Here is a 19,741-nt window from a genome sequence, read left to right on the forward strand (position 1 = left end):
AATTTTATTATATACTGACTCAATACTAGCTTCTAATTGGATAACAGAATAAATAAATATCCGAGGACGTTGACCTTTCGTGTTGATAAATATAGTGCAGTTGTCTAAAGAACTTTTGTTTAGCAAATCTGATCAGTCAAGTGTTTTTAATGCCGACAAGAAAAATATAATTTTTTATATACTTTACGAAACAGCATTATAACTATTTTAGTAATACCGTAATTATAATTAGGATTTAGTTCAATAAAACACGGAATTATAAATACTTGTTTATTAATGTAAATTAGAGTCCATTATCTTGTACCTATTCACTCACACGCGCATACGGACAAAAATTCATAGATATAAATATAAATAAATGTATTTTTTTTATACTAGCTACCGCATCAGGTAGTTTGCAATGAGATCATGCTTACACCATACTGTTGGATTTGCTAAATGCAATACCTAATCACAAAAATAAGTTTTAACAGAAAAAAAAAACAACAAGATATGGCTTGTATTTGTTAACGAAAGAGTTGTTATATGTAACAATGATTTCTGACAAGATTGCGAGAGAACTGACAAAGAAATTTATGAATTTCTCAAAATATATTCGATATATAATTTCAAACATTAAACCCATTTTAAACTATTTAAGCGAAAAAAATACTTTTTTTACAGCATACATTACTTTTATTCTATAAAAACCTACTATTCTATATTATTTTTTATATTTGTTAAAAATGGTTGCTCACACCTATTATTTAAGTACATTGGTAAGCATGACTCATTAGACCATCAATATACTATGTAATACAATACGGATTGTTATATTATAATTATTATAATACATATTCGGGCCAGTATTTTAATTATTCTTTTGTACATATTTCATTAGTTTGTAACTAACAACGTAGGTATATCACCAAAAATTATTTAAACGAAGTAATTTTTCGTTAATTATATATTAACTTTTACGATGACGGCGTCTGTAAATATGAGATAGGAACTTTAAAACTAAAATATGTAATATGCAGCAAAACAGCAGTATAATAATACAATTTTGTTAATTAAAATACCAACCCTCAAGCAAATTAAAAACCTACAAATTCCAAAAGTATAATATCTTACAGTCAGTCGGCGACTATTATCTATGGTACGCTTAACAAAAATTAAAAAAAAAAAACAACGTCCATTTGTTCATGTGTAGTCTCAACATAAACACTGGTTTCTTTGGCAGGAAGGAATAAGCTTTGAATTCGAAATGCTTTAGTGAGAACACAGACTTTAAGGAAATGTACAGCAGAAAACAAACGAATAATTAGTATATCTAACTTATTGAAGTCACACGTGATATTTCGTATCTTGCGTGAGATTTAAGTTAAGAAGCTTGACAATTATGAAATTAACTTTTCTAGTTTAGTTTGCTCTGATAAAATTGGTTCCTATTTTTGTTTTTATGTACTGAATTGTACAACACATGATTTTATTGGTTAGGTCTTCATCTCGACTCTGTTTGTGACTAAATGTAAATTACAAACTGAACGAAACAGTGTAAATGCCTAAACCAAAAATCATTTTTAAATTCGTTTCTAAAAAAATTGCTTTTATTACAAATCAAATTTTGTTCTTGTTAATAAAACAAAGAATTACAATTGGCTAAAATTCGGTCAAAAAATAGAAAAACAATCGTTTAAATATTAAATTTCGTTACCCACCATCAAAAGTCATTACTTTGAAAAAATAAAGGAATTTCATTGAATAATTTTTTTTCCATGGCCTGTTTCTATAAACCGAAAAAAGTTATTTTCGACTTCAAAATGTGTAATGAACTTCAAGATATCTATCGAAAATAAATTAATTTAAAAAATCATATAAGTATTGACAACGATTGTTAAATAAATAAATTCCGTAAATTTTCGAACCACGTAAGAAAAAAGAGCAAAATGAAAAAACAAAAAGATATTTGCCTACAAAAAGTACCTCACAATTTACTCCTTACGCGATTTCCGTTTCCTCTGACCGTCGCCCGCGCCTTCCGTGTCCACTAGCGGAGTAGTCTGCAAAAACATCAAGTATTGGAAATTAGATTTGAACATGAACATGAACATATGCACCACACCCAGCCAGCTCGAAGCTGAAACGGACGAACCGAATACAGGCCGTTGGCCGTACCTATGCGACGCTGCTTCCATCCATCAAAGTCACGTTTGCTGGAATATACGTCCTTCGTCTACATGCTTCACCTTGCCAACAAAACAGCGTCGAGCTCGCTTACTTTTGCTGTCAATACGAGGTATCAGAGGACGTTCCCAGCGACCGCTACCTTGCTGGGTGGAAGCGGTGGCGTCGCACAAGCCCAGACCCACGACCCCACACCAGGGGGCACGGTTTTATAAGGAGTGACACGCTCTGGGATGGGAGAGGACGGTCGACTAGCCGCAACCGGTCGACCACAATCAACCGACTATGCAGCCTGTAGCCAATATTGGAATTTAGGAGGACGGGTTATTCGATGGAGGAGAGCGTTGGTGTGTTTCGTTTTCCTCGCTGACTTCGTTGTGTGTGTTGGTGACGGTTTCGTCGTTTTCTATTTCGCTGTCCGTTTCGTCCATTTTGTATATTTCTCTAGCCGCTGAAATGAGTTCTTTCTTGTCTGTTGCGAGCTCTATCCACTCTGAAGGGCTTTTCTTATAGTATTCCATGTCCTGTTGTAGGGAATTTTTCCAGGTATAAATAGGTCGACCTATTTTACGATTTTTTGCTTCATGTTTGTATGCAGCGTGTAGTAGATGTGGGTCTCTGCGTCGTAGTATGTGTCCATAGTAACACATTCGAAGGCATTTGATTCTTTTTGTAATAGTTTTTCCATCCAGAATGTCGTGTATCTTGCTGTACATATGTGCGGGGCCTGCATTGTCTAGCATGTCGCGTAAAATCATTCTTTCGTATCTTCTAAGTTTTGAGCGATTCGCTTTTGTTAGTGCTGCGCATTTGAGGCCGTAGGTCATAGTTGGTTCTATCACCATTTTGTAAAGAAGTTTTATTGTTTTCCCTTGCATGCGGGAACTCTTAAATAAATTTTTGTAGAGTCTTCGAATTTTTGATCGCTTGTTTGCAGCGGGCATTTACTGTACCATTCCTGTTCAGTACAGGTGAGATGTAGGTCCCTAGATACCTAATTTCTTTAACGGGAGATAAAGTAGTTTCTCCCAGTACAAAAAAGTTCCTGTTATTTATGTTTAGTGGGTCGCGAACTAGTAATTTCGTTTTTGTATCGTTTACTGTAAGACCTACTGACTTTAATAGACTTGTGGCCTTTACAAAAATTTCGTTTAATTATTGAATATCATTTGATATTATGATTACGTCGTCCGCGAAGGCTAGAATAATTGGTAGTTGAATTTTGTCATCTTGATTAATTTTTATATAAGGTAGTTCTTCCGCTAGTGTTTTGAAGACGTCGTCCATAACTATTGTTCAGAGTCTTGGTGATATGGGACAGCCTTGTTTGACACCCTTACCTTTTTTTATCCATTTGGTTTGTTGTCCGAACCATTTAATGCATGTAGATTCATTCAAAGTGGCTTTTATGATTCGATTTGTCATGGATTTATTTGTTCTAGACGCGATTATATCTCTGAAGCTGAGTGATCCACGGTGTCAAATGCTGCTTCTATGTCGATCAAAAGAACAAAAGTTTTTTCACCCGCTTTCCATTCTTCATCCAATATTCGACGTAAGGTGAACATGTGGTCATCCGTGGAGCGATTACTTAGAAAGGCGGCTTGGTAGTTGTCTATTGTTTCAATTGTTTCGTCCAGTCGTTTTAGTAAAAGGTTTGCATAAATTCTGTATCCCTTACTACATATTGATATACGTCTGTAGTCATTTACCTGTTTCGGGTTAGTTTTTTTAGGGAGTGGCACTTGAATCGACTGAGTCCATGAGGATGGCAGTATGATTTTTTTTCATGCAGTTCGAATGTGGTTTAGAATTTCTAAATTTAGCTCTTCTGGGTTGGCTTTGTATCATTCTGTTACGACTTGGTCTATTCCCGGGGCTGTTTTATTGCGCATTTTTTTTTATTATTCCTTCGATTTCTTATAGTGTAGGTTCCGCGCCTAGTTCTTTTTTTTGCGTTTTCGCCTGTCAATTCTTCTATGATTTGTCCTTCTGTTTTTGCCAGTACTTGTTCCCATTTAGACATAGGAATAAAAGTCTGCTTTAGTCGGCGTCTTTCTGTTTGCTTATGATTTCTATAGAATTCGCATGTGAATTTCATTCTTACTGAGGGGTGTCTAGTTAATAGGTCACTGAAGAATGCACGATATTTTTCTTGTTCCTCGGCGACCTCTATTGCTTGTAGGTGATATCTGCACTTTTTCAGGATTTTTTGGTGGATTGGGTCAGAGGGCCGCTAGTTTTTCAAGCATTTTGCTTTTTGTAGTTTTGTTAGAGCTAACCTGTATATCTCTGGAATATTTCCGATAAAATTTCAGGATGTTCGTGGCTGCTGTTTTCATAGTTCCTGTTATTTCTTCCCAGGAAAGATTGGCTTTGATTTTGTTCTGCTGTCTTTTATTTAAAAGTTCAATTACTTCCGTTTGGTATCTTTCTTTTGTGCCTTTACTTTGAAGTAGTTCATAATCTAGCGATTTATATTTAAATGTGTTTAGCTCCTTGTTTTTGGGTGTTGTTGTTTGAGTATTAAATTGGTGGGTCTTGTTGGTATTTCTATTTAAAGGTCTTAGATTGCCCCAGATGATTTTAAGGTCCGAAAGTGGCGTATTAATATTCGTAGTAAGTATTCGCCTTTTATATAGTTAAATGATGGTGGAGTTTTAGCTTGGGTCATAATGTGGTCGATTTGTGAAATATTGCGGCCGGATCTGTATGTCGTTTTACAACTATTGCGGCCGAAAGATGTGTCCAGTCGGAGGTTTCCCATTCTTAATAGATCTGTCATGATTTCACCGTTGTTGTTTGTAGTTTTGTGATGCAGGTTTTTACCTATTTGTTTTGGATTATGCCGTGTCTTTGGGTTTTGGTAGCCGACGTGTGCATTGAAGTCGCCCAGTATTATAATGTATGAATTTAGCTAAATCATTTGTTGCCGCTGACGTTGAGTTTGAGACACGTATATTAACTATAAATAGTGTAGTTTGGTTATCTAGGTAGATTAGCGCTGCCATGTTGTTTGTGTTTGATTTTGTCCATTTTATTGTGAGACCGCAATTTTTTCTGATTAGGATGGCTAATCCCCTTTTTCGGTTTTCACATAGAGACCAGAGGTAGTGTTTAGATTTGTAAGAACCTGTTTTTAAGTGGGTTTCCTGTAGGCATGCAATGTGAATCAATTTATCTTCTAGTATCGAGTCAATGTCTGCTTTTTTGTTTAAGGTCGCTGCGCCTCTTACGTTCCATGTAGCGATATTGATGTTGTCTATTTGTTTTATAGTTGTGTAATGAGGCTTCGGTCTTATTAGTCTGTAGCCGGTTTCGTCAGTTATTTCTTCCGGGGTGCATTCGTCTGAGCTTTCTGTCTTTTGTGTGGGGTTTAGTGAAGAAGCGCCCAAATGATTCTTGAAGCAGTCGTAATGATTTCCATTAAATATCAGGCCTATGCAACCTGCTGCGTCATTATTTTTCGGGCTGAATTGTATTGTTTCTTTTAGCGGATAGCCTTGGAAGATTTTGACGTTGATGCTGTAGTATTCAGCTGCTGCTATCAATATATCAGTCCCACCCCAGGTACCTTCTTTATATTGAGCTTGTAGGTATTTGTTGATTTGAGTCTGTAGATCTGTTAGTGTGTCATTTAGGTTACTCCTAATAGCTTGGTGTATGTTATCGTTGTGTTGATTATCCTCAACGTACTTAGCTAAGTCGCGTCGGATTGCTAGATGGTCGAATGTAATACCAAACAGATCGTTGATTTGGTATGCGATTGCTCTATATAGACAGTTACCATCACCTGGGATTTTTGTTATGGTGTCTGCGTATATCTCCATATTTCTATGCTGTAAAAAGAGCTTAATTTCTAAAACAGCTGTGGAGAAAAATGTATTAGTTTTAGTTGAATATGTTATGAAGTTTGGTTTGTGGTACCTAATGCCAATATTAAATTATAACGTCGAATGTAAATCTCTGGGTTGTGCCAACTTGGTGAGTTTGTTAGGTAGGTAATAAAGGTTTATAATGCTCGGGGTTCCTTTGTCTATAGAGTCGTTTGCGTAATAGGGTATATTTTTTGCTAGCTTTCTATTTTGTAATAAATTGTAACCTTCATGCCTTTTTTTGTTGTAGGGATCAATTGCTTTGTTTTAATTTATGGTTTGCGTCAAGTCAGACGATGTTATTCATTTATGGCTTGCAGCTGTGGATTTGTTTTTGTTCTACGTGTTAGCTATTGTGTTTGTTGTGTTTCCTGGTTTCAATGGCGTCTTTCTAATTTCTTATCTTTTATTTTTATATTGGGCCTTTTTTTTTTATTGTTGCAAGGGCGAGTTGCGCCTAGGAATGTTGTTTGGAATTATCGGTATGTTCTATGTTGGGTTATAGAATAAGTATGTAATATTAGGTTATTTAAGACAAATGTTGGCGGAATATCTGAGGTGCCATATGAGTTATAAGCGTGACGAGACTCTTTTATCTTCGTTTTATATTCGTTATCGAAGTATATTATGTGTTGTGATTTAAATATTTTTAATTGTCTTAAATTTTATCTGGGATGCCTTTATTTGCTACCGGAATTCTTTCATTTTGTTTATCTTATAGCTTTGAGGTTTTCTTTGAAAAAACAGGTTATATTTTATTTTACTTAGTCTAGGAAACATGTAAAACAGTACAATACATAATATATATATATATATACATAAATAAAGACTAATGTGTATTTTTGATTTGATTTTGGCACTGCCTTGTAGTATTCAAGCAGTGGGACAAGATTATTTCTTTGAAATATAGTTGCTTTTTGTTGGCTTGTTGGTATTACATGTAACTCTAAAACTCAGACAAATTCACCACGCTCTAAATACGCCAATAGCACTTTTTTGTATTCAATATTTATGTATTTAAATGAACCCGAACGCGCGTTGTCTATTTATTTCTTTTATATAATATTTGAACTATTAAATTACAACACTAGAACAGGTTCATGTTTTATTTTACTTAATCTGGCAAACAAATAAAGCAGTACATCTATACATAAGTAAAGACGAATGTGTATTTTGGATTTGATTTTGGCACTGACCTTGCAGGATTCAAGTGGTGGGACAAGATTATTTCTTTGAAGTATAGTTGCTTTTTTGTTGGCTACTTGGAGAACTTGTTACGCTAAGGGTTTGTTTACGTTATGGGTTAAGTATATAGCTCTAGGTAAAGATATATTTATGAAGGGGGATATTTTATAACATGGAACGCTCTCACCCGTGTTTTTCAGCTTGTGTAGTGTTGGCAGGCTGCAGGTTCACTTACGAAGTCTTCAGCATTGGAGCTGTTTTGTTTAGATACTTATAAATGATATGTTTAGGTAACACTAAAATCTCAAACTAATTCACTACGCTCTAAAATCGCCAAATGCACTTTTTTGTTAAATATTTATTAATTTAAGTGAACCCGAACGCGCTTGGACTAATAATAGATTTGTTAAATATTTGGTTAAATTGGAAGTGAGTATAGGTACGGTCACAAACACTTTCAACATCTGCAAACACTTTCAACATCTGGTTGCGCGGTCTATTGTCTGCGTTCGGAGCTAAAGGGACGTCCTTTCGCGACGGCTACTCGGTCGAGACTCATCAAGTATTGGAAATTAGATTTTAAACATTATTATTTTGGTTAAGTAAAAACGGTTGACTCTTGTCAAATGTGCGCAAAATTTTGAGAAATAAAATATTCATGGGGAGATTGGTTGTTTCCGAAAATAGAACACACTCTTGCTGCACAACCGTGAATGAAACTGGAAACACTGTAGTGGGAGAGGGAGAGGGAGAGGGAGAGAGAGAGAGAGGCTCACATCCTCAGTAGAGTGGGGCTCAGGGCGCTCGAGCGCGTCCTCGCCGTCGGAGGGCGGCGGGTCGTCCTCCGCGAACCCGTCCGTCTTCTTCAGCTCAGCCTCGGACTCCTGCGCAAGTGTATTATTATCTATTTTATATGTTCAATTTAACGACAATTTTATACGAATTTTCACTCACTATTTCAACCTCTTGAAAATGGAATTTGATAAGTATTTGCACTCCCTATTTGAGCCCCTTGATAATGGAATTCCCGGAATTCTTTTCTCAGTGCTTGCTTATGTTACAAGAAGGACATCTTTCCACAATTGAAAGTTTCTACGATCGATGACAGTCCGCCTATTCTTATGTATTGTTTTTTTATTGCTTTTTCTTTAGTGAATACACATATAAGACCGTACTACACTGAGAAAACCATAGAAATGTTAAGCGTAGCTACATGAGAGAGACAGAGAATTTTGTTTTACGTTCTTCAAATAACCTTAACGCACTATCTAACCTCATAGTACCATAATTTATTAGCGATATTTATTAGCGAAGCGATGAAGGGGCCCACCCTTCACGCACCATAATATTTTCATCAATTTATTTATTTTGTAAAAAGCGATTTCGTAAAATCATTTTCGTGCTTCGACTTTAGACAAAAAATAAAGAATTTCAATAAAAAAAAAAAATGTTGTGAACTCACCCTGCTACCGCCGCAGCACATGTAGGCGATCAGTCCAACCATAATGAAGCTGCCCACGATGACCACAGCGTAAACCCACGGGTTCTCACCAGCGAACTTCAGAGCTCGTTCTAGCACTGAATCCTGGGGAAGGAGCGGCTACTGAGCGCTACGTACTAGCTTCTACTGTGCTGTTATAATTATTAGGGACTAGATTATATATATAGCCCGGGGCTTCGCTCCCTTGGGAATTTTGAGATAAAATATAGCCTATAACAATCTTGGATAATGTACCTTTCTAATAGTGAAAGAGTTATTGAAATCGGTTCCGCAGTTTCGGAGATTACCCGCCTTAAACATCACAATCTCACAAACGCTTACCTCTTTATAATAATAGTATAGATTGATCACGGTTCGCGATTTCTGGGTTATTCCCATACGAAATGTTCAGTAACATGGACTGAGTACGTATACAAAATTATGCCAATGTATAAAAAATCTGTGTATTAATTAGCCTATAATACACCTGTATAGTAATTAGCATATACATATGCTTCACGACTAATTTCGTGGGAATAACCTGAACGTTTGGAAATTGGAAAGATAGCAGCTAAAATATTAATAATTTTTTAGTGTTGACTGTCTACAAAGAGTAGAAAACAATCGAGGGTTCTTGGTTGGCAACACTGGAATTTTATCAATAAATCGTAACTATTCTTGACTAGTAGTACTAGTAGACTAATATTTTGTATTGCAATGGGAAAAATAGTGCGTTAAAAATTCGTTATCTACTCTTTATTATCTACTGTAAAAAGAATCTAGACTTCGAAAGAACTATAAAATTATAATAGCTTATTGGACGATATTGTAAAACAATCAATCACACCAATCACATGAAAATATTGTCTCTTTATGAAAAAAAATATTTTGAAAACTCGCAGTGTGTTATTGCACTGACGTGTCAGATTTTATTCAAGTCGCCTATAGGCATATGACATGATCTTTACGACTACCTACCGTCAAGTGGTAAGTAGTCGGATACACACTAGTGAACTATACAGGTTTCCTCGCGATATGTTCCTTCACCGGAAGCAAGTGGTGGTCTATGAATAATACTATACACCAGTCAAATTAGTAAACAAACTTATGTGATTGTGTAGGATTCGTTACGCTGGCAAACAACACACGCTAGCCAATAATAAAAAAAAAAACTATTTGCCACCTCTTTCTCTTTGGATCGTTTCACGAGAAACGCGACGTAGATAGATATAGGTATGGCGCAGTACACCGCGTACATGGCCCAGTAACCCGGCTTGTAATTCATAGCGCGCAGCATACGGCCCCACAGCGTTTGCTGTCATAGATGTAACATTCATATTACTGTGTTCTGATAGTTTATGAGAAACGCGCTGTAGATTAAATATCCATTAATTGATATCATAAACGTTAAATTGACGTCTTTGAAGAAACACATTATATTCTGCTGATTGTATGAGAAACAGTTAGAAACATATACAAGTAAAGCATCGTACTCTCGGACGATGAGTTATTTTTACAGTGCGCAGCATTAGGTTTAATTTCAATATTGCTGTCATAAAAATTACATGAGAATCAGCGAAAAAATAATCACGATTGTGCTCAAATCTGAGAATTCTTCTATCAAGACAAAATGTGACTTTATGTTTCTCACTGTTAAATGAGAAACAAAGGATAACCTGTACCTTGAAGTAATGTAATAATAAAGAAAAATAATATAAAATAAATAATTTACTCGTACAGTTTGCGGCAAGTATGTTGAGCAAAGATGGACGTTTGCTCATTTTTATTTACGTTTTTTTTCTTCAGTTTTCTCAAACAATCCGGTGCAAAATCAACAAGTTGGGTTTGTAAAATATTGGGTTGGGTTTGTAACCCATCTATGGTCACAAATGTTGGTGGGGATTTTACAATTTTTGGTTACCAAATGTTAGAATAATTGAAACAGATATAGAAATATAAAATATATAACGTTATGACTTACCGAATCCCTGGATATCTTGGCCTTCTTGAGCGAGAAGGTCTGCAGCGCCCAGTGTTCCGCGACCGCCACGTCGTCGGTGACGATGAGGTTGTCGAACAGCAGCATCGGCGACATCGACCACAGCTCGAAGCCCACGGCGTGCTGCCAACCAACGGCCATTTTAAAAAGTGCATAGGAGTGCACATTTTGCGATGTTCTCATTTTGAGAATTGCACATTTTGCGATGTTTTAATTTCGGGAAGTGCACATTTTGAGATCAGATATGCACGTTTTGTGATGTTTACATTTGCGAAGCGCTCGCTCTGCTGCTCATTGCGGTTGTCTACTTGTTGTTAGAATAATGTATCAAAATTAAAAAGAAAAATAAATTGTCTATTCGCAATCGGCATCTGGTTATGGGCCCAGAAGGCGGAACACGCGAAAATCAAAAAAGAAAAGAGAGATAATATAATTGGTACTCACAATAGGGGTCATTTTGTAAGGTTTGTCGTCCTTGAAGTAGTCGGGGTTGGGGATACGGCGCGGTGACCACTTGCCGCGGTAGTTGGGGTTCGCGATCAGCGGCGCGCGCCACACTCCCTGCCAACCAATGACATTTCATCATCAGATTCTTTGACACATGGAAAAATTACCTAATTTGACTTGTAATAAACTGGACGTCTGTGAAGAATGCTCCACCGACGAGAGTGGAGAGTGATGTATATATGATAACCTTATAGTTGGGGTTGGGCACGGTGGGCGGCGCCCAGCGGCCGCAGCCGACGCCGCACGCGGGGTTGTCCACCAGCGGCGCTTCCCACTCGCCGTCCATGTCCTCGTCCCAGTCCGCCGGCTTCACGGCCTCCGGGTCTGGGGAACATAGATCGATAGATATATGATGGAACTTTATTCACCACCATTTTGGTAATTGGTTAAGACGCCCTGTGTCAGATGCCTTTAAGCGACTTGAATAAAATCTGACACCAGTTATTGTTAAAAAAACACACTCAATATAGTGATGACCACCATTTTGTGTGTATATCATAACTACATACTAATATGTGGTATGGTTAACAAAAAAAGTGCAACACTATCGAAAGACGCTCGTAAAATCTTTATTTATGTATGTATAAATCTTCAGAAATTAATTGTCTAAATAAAAGTGAATATTGCATCAAAATCCGTTGCGTGGTTTAATATAATAAAAGCTTAGAAACAGACGCAAAGGAAGACTTTGTATTGTACTATGTAATGATTGACAATATTTCAATAAATAATGTTACCGGGAATCATCTCGGGTTCGTCATCGAGCCAACCGTCAGGTTTGACAGCATTGGGGTCCACAATCTGCGCGGGCGCAGTCTCGTCCCAATCCTCAGGTTTAGACGCGGTAGGATCTACGATCTGCAACAGTTTAAGAGTATGATAATTTCCTGAGTATACAACGAAGTCAAAGTTAAAACGATCATTACATAAAAATAGGGGTAAATAGTGCGGAAAGATTGTAAAAGTAAATTTTTCCACTTAACAATTTGCATGAAACAAAACATTGATAAGAACGGCTGAAATATAAAATAGTCAAGTGAAAATTGATTAACTGATACACATTCAGTCCGATTTAAGATACAACAGAAAGGGATGCAGTTATTGAAAAGAAAGAGACCAGCCTTTTTCTTTGAAATACGTCAATCCCTGTCTGTTTCCTATAAATTCGGAGGATGTGTAGCCAGTCTTATAATTAGACGAGATATTTCTCATTGCATGTATTGTGACGGTGTGCTTATTTAACCATTATTAGGTTAAACTAAGAAAAAACAAATGAAACCTATTTTAGATTTATTATTGTTGTTGAAGTGAAAACGTCTTTAGTGACGTGCACTTTTGACCTGTGTAGGAAGTGCGGGTTTGCAATTCACCATCGAATCGATTCGAAGTAAGATACAGCGAACCAATCACATTGCACTATTGTGACGCAACGACAATCACAATGCAATGTGATTGGTTCGCTGAGAACCCCTTTGATCGAAAATTCGTAAGACGTCAAAAATTCACAATGTTAATATTCAAGTTTTCACTTCTGCCGGCACTCCCGGAGTGCAACCCGTTTATTTAAGATTTCGTGCAGATATATTGTCAGTTTTCTTAATAAAATAAAATAACTGACCTTTTCCCTTTCATCCCAATCTTCAGGCTTCTTATCGTTAGGGTCATCGATCTCTTCGGGGGGGTTGACAGGCGGGGTGAAGTCCTCCAACAGAGACCCGGAGTTGACCTCCTTATTGTCTACCAGGATCGAGAATGTGTTGTCCGGACGAACGATCAGTGTGTATAGATGTGGCTCCTTGTCTTTGTAGATGTCGTCGAGACGTTGACTGTAAACAAAATACTTGTTAACATGTTTACCTAATAGCTAGTGATTAGAGTTTTGCGCATTTGTAACTTCAATAGAGATGACAAGGGCAGAAAATTTAAAAAAATATGTCAGCATAAACAAAACTCGACTGTAACAATGTCGCTCGATCACTATACGAAGATTGAAAGTAATAATATAAAATTTTGTAACAACTTTTATTATAAAGTCATCACAATAAACGTAATATTTGATGTAGCTGTCGAACAACATGTCGAGTTCAAGAATTTATTTTTTGAAGTTAAGATTTTATTTTTCTCATATCTTTGAAGTTCATCAATGTCATTATTTTTTATTACACAGTATTTTTTATAAAAATCAGTAATCCTCCATATTGTTACTAACAAAACTAGACTTTGACCTTGAACAATTGTTTCTTTTTATTTCCAGATTTATCAAGCCATAATTAGCCATTATTACATATCCTAATAATATATTAAAGGGACTTGGCATCGATTTTTTATTCATTCATTTAATGTAACTGACGTTTGGTACTGTTTCAAAGACCTTGCAGTCGCCGTGGTGAGCGAATTACTGGCTAAAACCGACCTAACTGTGACAGTATAGGGTCTTCGAATCTAGGTACATTCTACAGAAGCCGTACAGTTTATTATTCACATAATGGTTTAGAACAAGCCTATTTAGCCGTTGTCAACAGCATGCAAATGTTAATAATAACATATTTAAAAAATATTTAAATGATATTAGATTAAAATAAGATAAAATAAAATGTCGATTACTATCTACATGTATGTTAATTATTGTCATTGTAATCCAAAAACTCTTTGATTGTGTGAAAACATTTATGAAGAAGCCGTTTATTTAATTGTCATTTAAAACTATCAAATATTCACTGTCAAATCCATCAGCCGACCAATCGCATCGCGGTATGAATATTGAATATTGTGACGTTATTATGCCACACTGCGATTGGTTGACCGTGTCTCACCGTTAGGATTAACCACTCGTAAAGAAAGATTAATTGAATAAATAAAGTGCGAATGGTGATGACTGACCTGGGTTTCTTACTATGCTTCTCCTCAATGGAGCCATTCTTGGGGTTTTTATGTCTGAAGATAAAGTGTAGCTTGTTGTCGTTCCCGCACTTGTCCGGCCCGAACATGATGGTGTATGCAGTTTGATCGTGGAACTTCTGCAGGTCCGACTTGGTATTGGTCCCGCGAGACAGGAGCTTCAGGTATGCGCCACCGCAGTTTTGTCCTTCCTATCAATATTTTTTAAAATTCAGCAATTATCCACCACCTTCAGACTGAAAACAGATTCTGCTGTATCAGTGTCATCGTATTGAGATTGAGACGTAGTATTTAGATGTGTATTTATTTATTTTGATGTAGGTTAACTATACCAGTAATCTACATCGATATTAAAAAGAGGAATTATTTTATACCGCGTGACGCCGTTAAATAATCTGAATCAAAATCTATGTTACCCTCTCTTACTACCCAAAGGTAAAGCCCGCCATTAGTCATGTATACATTACTAGATGCGCCCCGGGGCTTCGCTCCCGTGGGAATCTCAGGGTAAAACCACTATGTGTTATTCCAGGTTATATTCTATCCATGTACCAAATTTACAACATACACACTTTCGCAATTATAATATTAGTAGGATTGTATAATTTTGTACTGTTGTTATTTTTATGGGCTGATCCCTTGTCATCAGTATGCGTCCATTAGTCTCACAATGAAATAGCGAAAACAGAGTGAAGTGGAAGAGAAAAAATAAGAATGCGGTTCCTGAAAGCGTAAAAGAGATATTCAGCACGTTTGAAAAATATGTGTAAAGATGCCACCGCAAAATTCGACCACCATTGAAGAAAATTTATTACCCGGAAGAATGGAAATACATTTTTGATGTTTAAGATTTAGATAGTTGTATACGTAGTGGATCATATTTTTGGATCCAGCGATGTAACCATCAAATATATCCCGGTATTTACAAATTGCGCAGATAACACTTCCGAAATCCATTCTGGCGCTTCGCCAGCCATCTTGGAAGTTCCTTTGTGATATTTTTGCGTTTCTTTGTTTTGTAAATAAAGAACTTTGAATGGCGGTGCGTAAACGTGGTAATGGACCACCGCCCAAATGTCACGTAAAGTGCATTGAGTTTTATTCATTTGTCGTACAATTACGTACAAATATTTTAAATAAAAAAAATAATTGCCATTTCTCGAATTTCGAGAGAAGAAAGAGTTTATATTCTTCCTCATGAATATAACAATAGTATAGTATTGCCGCATTGTTGTAAAATTTTTGAATAAGAATTCAGATGCAATTGCCTTCAGATGCATTATTCAAATATACAGTGAACTCTGTTTTCTGACACTTAACAGGAGAAGAAAGCTTATACAAAAAGGTATAAATGTGACGTTCCACAAGAAAAGATGTCTTATGGAGGGAAGTCGCTTAGACGTTGCACTTGGTAATTTTTATTATAAATGCGTATAATGCATCGTAAAGGACTGCTTTCCAAAGGTACCTTTTATCGTTGAACATCCCAAAAATCATCAGCAATTTAAACATCCCCACTGTCGGGGCACAGGCCTTCCTTATGGTTGTATACATATAAATAAATAAAATAAATATATAAGGACAAATCACACAGATTGTGTTAGCCCCAAAGTAAGTTCGAGACTTGTGTTAGTTATGGGATACTATAACTCAACGATAATACCTATATTTTATAACAAATACATACATAGATAAACATCCAAGCTCCGGGCCAATCAGAAAAAGATCATTTTCCATCGGGTCATGATGGAAAATGATTTTTTCTGATTGCACTTATAACTGCGCCACCGAGGTCGACAAAATATGATATACAATGAGTATGAGACATGACCCACCACGCAGGCCCATTGCCCCGGTTTTAACGACTGCAAAAAATGCCATCGAAGCACAAACGAACTCGAGATAAAAAAACATTTGGTAATCTACGCAATGACCAACTAGTGTGAGTATGACTTAACCGTACTTAACCGCAACTATCTCTGTCATTGAACTCCTCACAAAATCGCAAATATATAATAACCTATTCGTACACAGCGTAATTTAATTACGAATGTAGTTAATGAGCTAAAGAAAACATGACGCAACTTTACGTATTTCTTCAGTCTGAGTAGTTTAAGTCAACACTAAACCAATTAAGTTATCGCCCATACGGTTTTCTTCATGTTGCAATAGCTAGGAAATATACTGTGCAATTAAATCATACCTTTTTGGAGAGAACTTATGACATGGTGGTTTAAATTCCGATTATGGTACTTATAGTGGAACCATTTTAGTCTTATTACAATCAAAAGCATTCATTGAATAGTTGAGAGATTGACATTTTACAATGATTTTTGACGCAACCGGCGTACATCTCTAGTAAAAAAAAATTTGCAGATCACTAATCTAGTGATTATATCAGTCTCAAAAAGAGTAAAAAGACGTGTTGTAGAGGAGATAAGTTGTATTGATATGTAATTTAACTTTTTAAATTTTTCTTCTATTTACTCTGCTGCTGTGGCAACCAGTGTTACATTTTGAATAAAAATCTATGGTCAAATGTATGAGAATATTAAATGTAATAATTACAAACTGTGAATTCTTTCATAACTTAATTACTAGATGGGTCATGTCATGCAACTATGTCAGCCTAATAGGGTACTACAAACTTTATTGTAAACATTATAAATAAGAAAGTTATATCATCTTCATGGTTTATCTACTGAAATCTTCATGGCATTTCACATTATATATAGTTTAGGCTATAAGAAAGCAAGGGAGAAACTGCAGGTGTAACAATATTTTTATGGTTTTGTTACACATGTCACACATGGTTTTAACCAATTTTGAAAATAATAATGAGATGAAGCAGGAATGATGTGAATATTGAAATAAAGGATGGATTTGAGCCCCACTTAGAGTGCCGAATTTATGCATCTCAAATAATTGAAGTCCCGCTTGAGTGTCAAATTTTTCATCAATATTTTCAAAAAACAATAATTACCTGCATGGTCACTTCATACTGGACAACTAAAGGCTTGTCTGTGAACTCAAAAGGTTTGTTGAGTAATGCAGAGATTGCCGCATGTTTGGCTTCTGTAGTCAGGACCAGACCCATGTCATTTTTGAATATTTTCCGTATAGGAGGTTGGATCTGAAATAAATGGTGAACAATAGTGTGCACTCTGTGTTTGGTTCAAAATTTTAGTTATTGAAGTATCAGAAATTCAGTCTGTAAATTAACTCACCTCCCATTTGCCGTCATACTTGGCAATGTTGTCATCAACACCCTGTTTTTTGGCCTCAGATTTGACCCATTTCTTCTTGAAGGCATTCTCGTCATCAAAGTGCTCTGAGAAGTATACTTTGCTAGGGCTCACTTGGGGACTGTGGTATTGTTCTTCATCTTCAGCCTGTTAAAAAGATATGTTTCAATAAACTTAGTTAATAGTTTTATCTATTCCCTCTTTTTTGAGACCACAATGACACTCTATCACAGGGTCTCTGGTCTGTGAGGGTGAGGATGCAAAACAGTGGGTACTAAAATTATAAAGAGAGAGACAAAATTGGAGGGAGAGAGAAAGACTGATGTTAAAAATAATAATCTTTAAAGATTCAAACAAATGATAAAAAATAAGGCATAAAGCCAGTGGGCTGTTCCAATAGAGAAAAAACAAAAAATGGCTATGATAATGATGTTCAATTAATGTATTTTTAAGTAATATTCAGCTGCATCCTGGGGCTCCCTATGGTAATTAATGGCAATTTGTTAGCTAATAATATCTGTATTGCTTTCTTACATAGAATGTTTTTTTATTCTAATCAGCTTCATATATAGATAACATTACACACACTAACACATTTTGTTCTCATTACTAAATCAAGTCTTAGCCAATATAAATAGAAAAAACAGAAAAGTATGTTATCTCTAAAGTAATATAAATTATCAGATGCAAATTAACATTGAATTCCTATCCTTTGAAATGTAGGTCACTTAACCTTTACTAACCTCTACTGTGACGCCGTCCTCGGAGTCTTCAACGTTGGCCCTTACGGAAACTGTCCCCACTAACACCAGTAAGGCACTTATTGCAAATACACTATGCCTAAGCAGAGCCATCTGAAATCACACACGTTTTTAAAGTGCTCTATTAATTTAACAGACACTCGAAACAAGAAACAATGTGTGTTGAACCGACCACGATATTGGTAGAGACGAGTCTGCCGTGGTAGCCGATGATAATCTAATTAAAAATAGTGAAATTCACATTCACCGGGGAGTGTAACTACAAAACGATCGCCGGAATAAGGATATCCTCAATAAAGGAGCATAGAGATAGAAGCATCTCTATTTGCCTTGCTTTGCTCATTCACTCACCTTGCTCAGATTTAAATCTATTTATTGCTGATTTATTAGCACTTGTTTTTATCTTAATTATACTAATACTGGAAAAATAACCACCCAACACGAAATCCAATGATTTTCGTTTTCCTCTGAAAAAATTTCAGCCAATCAAAAATAAACAGTTGTCAAGGGAGCGATCCAGAATTTTCCGATGCGTTCACTAAGTTAAAATTGTGATCGACGGTCCTGCATTCACTGCCGGCCATAAATTTAGATAGGCTCTACGTGCGGCGGTCGGCAACTAGCCCGTCGAAATCGGCTCTTCTGTAAATAAAGACAAAGAAAACCAATAACGATGAGTTACCGTCGTAGCCAAATGAAAAAGAACAACTTCCAGGCGTATTCATACAAGCGGCGTTGTAAAATTGGACACACGATAAGGGGCAAAATATATTTTATGCCGTAAACTGAGTAATCTATATAGACCACGTCATATCTTGCATTTCGCTCATACATGAAAGAGATACATACGCGTTGACATCTTTTGTCCCTCATTACGTGTACGTGGCTCGGCTATGTTGTTTAAAATTAACCGAATTGGGCCGACGCCGCGCCGCCGGGAAGCTGTATTGAAATCTTTCTCATTTGGTTACACTTACCCTTCGTCTAATTTACGTTATGTTTTTTTGTGTGTGTCTGTGTTTTCGAAATATTCACAATTTTGTAAAAAAATATTGTATTTGCGAGGTCAACAACTAGTATAGTTTTCTTCTGGTCGGGGACACAGTAACTTCAACTTCATCATCGATTTAAACAAAGTTGCTTCTCGCTGTCTGTCCAAGATCTAACTATGTAATGTTTTTATATCTGTGGATCTCATGGATTTAGTAAACACGTACCTACTTCGTACAACATGGATCTCTAAGTGGTATTTTGTAAGATTCACAGATTATCTACAATACTTCCTTGTCATAGATTTAGAAGGGCACCGTGCGTGGCCACCTTCCTGTATCAAAATGTTGTGTTGGAAAATGTCAGCTCCGTCTCAGAAAATGTCAGCAAATGTCATATCCGTTGTTGTCAATCTGACAGCCGCCCGCGGTTGTCAATTGTTTTTATTTCATGTTGGGTGTGTTTGTGTTGTGCTGTTTTTTCTGTCGACCGGTGGTGGTGTAATGTTCCTCGATTTATTCATTACAAGTTGCTTGTACACAGGAAGTTGGAACTGGAATATTGGTCTCATATTGTTAAAATAGATTCATCGTGCTTAAATGTGATGTTTTTATTTTGTTTCTCTGTCAGAACTA

The 19,741-nt window shown here is 36.3% G+C and overlaps 1 protein-coding gene across 3 annotated transcripts; it reads right to left on the reverse strand.

Annotated features, from left to right (window-relative positions):
* Positions 1 to 256: 256 nt before the first annotated feature.
* Positions 257 to 18,610, reverse strand: Cnx99A (Calnexin 99A). 3 transcript variants are annotated; one of them, XM_053743791.2, is made up of 13 exons: positions 18,468 to 18,610; positions 18,099 to 18,209; positions 17,338 to 17,502; positions 17,094 to 17,243; positions 14,093 to 14,301; positions 12,831 to 13,038; positions 11,950 to 12,070; positions 11,400 to 11,536; positions 11,150 to 11,266; positions 10,688 to 10,828; positions 8,689 to 8,811; positions 8,003 to 8,110; positions 257 to 2,042 (listed from the first exon to the last, which is right to left on the reverse strand). In XM_053743791.2, the coding sequence occupies exons 2-13, from the start codon at positions 18,207 to 18,209 to the stop codon at positions 1,974 to 1,976; spliced, it is 1,659 nt and encodes a 552-aa protein (XP_053599766.1). In that variant the 5' UTR covers positions 18,468 to 18,610; the 3' UTR covers positions 257 to 1,973. The 3 variants fall into 3 exon arrangements, with proteins under 3 accessions (XP_053599766.1, XP_053599764.1, XP_053599765.1); XM_053743789.2 differs by lacking the exon at positions 8,689 to 8,811 and adding an exon at positions 9,890 to 10,021; XM_053743790.1 differs by lacking the exons at positions 8,689 to 8,811; positions 18,468 to 18,610 and adding exons at positions 9,890 to 10,021; positions 18,289 to 18,309.
* Positions 18,611 to 19,741: the final 1,131 nt, after the last annotated feature.

Source organism: Plodia interpunctella, chromosome 4 (genome assembly GCF_027563975.2).
Source record: "Plodia interpunctella isolate USDA-ARS_2022_Savannah chromosome 4, ilPloInte3.2, whole genome shotgun sequence".
Classification (NCBI taxonomy): Eukaryota; Metazoa; Arthropoda; class Insecta; order Lepidoptera; family Pyralidae; genus Plodia; species Plodia interpunctella.

Bases quoted from the DNA above. Each gene is read 5' to 3' on its own strand.
- Cnx99A (XM_053743789.2), bottom strand. From the start codon at position 18,209: ATGGCTCTGCTTAGGCATAGTGTATTTGCAATAAGTGCCTTACTGGTG. The intron at 17,503-18,098 runs GTTAGTAAAGGT...TCTTTTTAACAG, and splicing joins AGGACGGCGTCACAGTAGAG to GCTGAAGATGAAGAACAATA. The intron at 12,071-12,830 runs GTCAGTTATTTT...AAACTGTTGCAG, and splicing joins ATTGGGATGAAAGGGAAAAG to ATCGTAGATCCTACCGCGTC.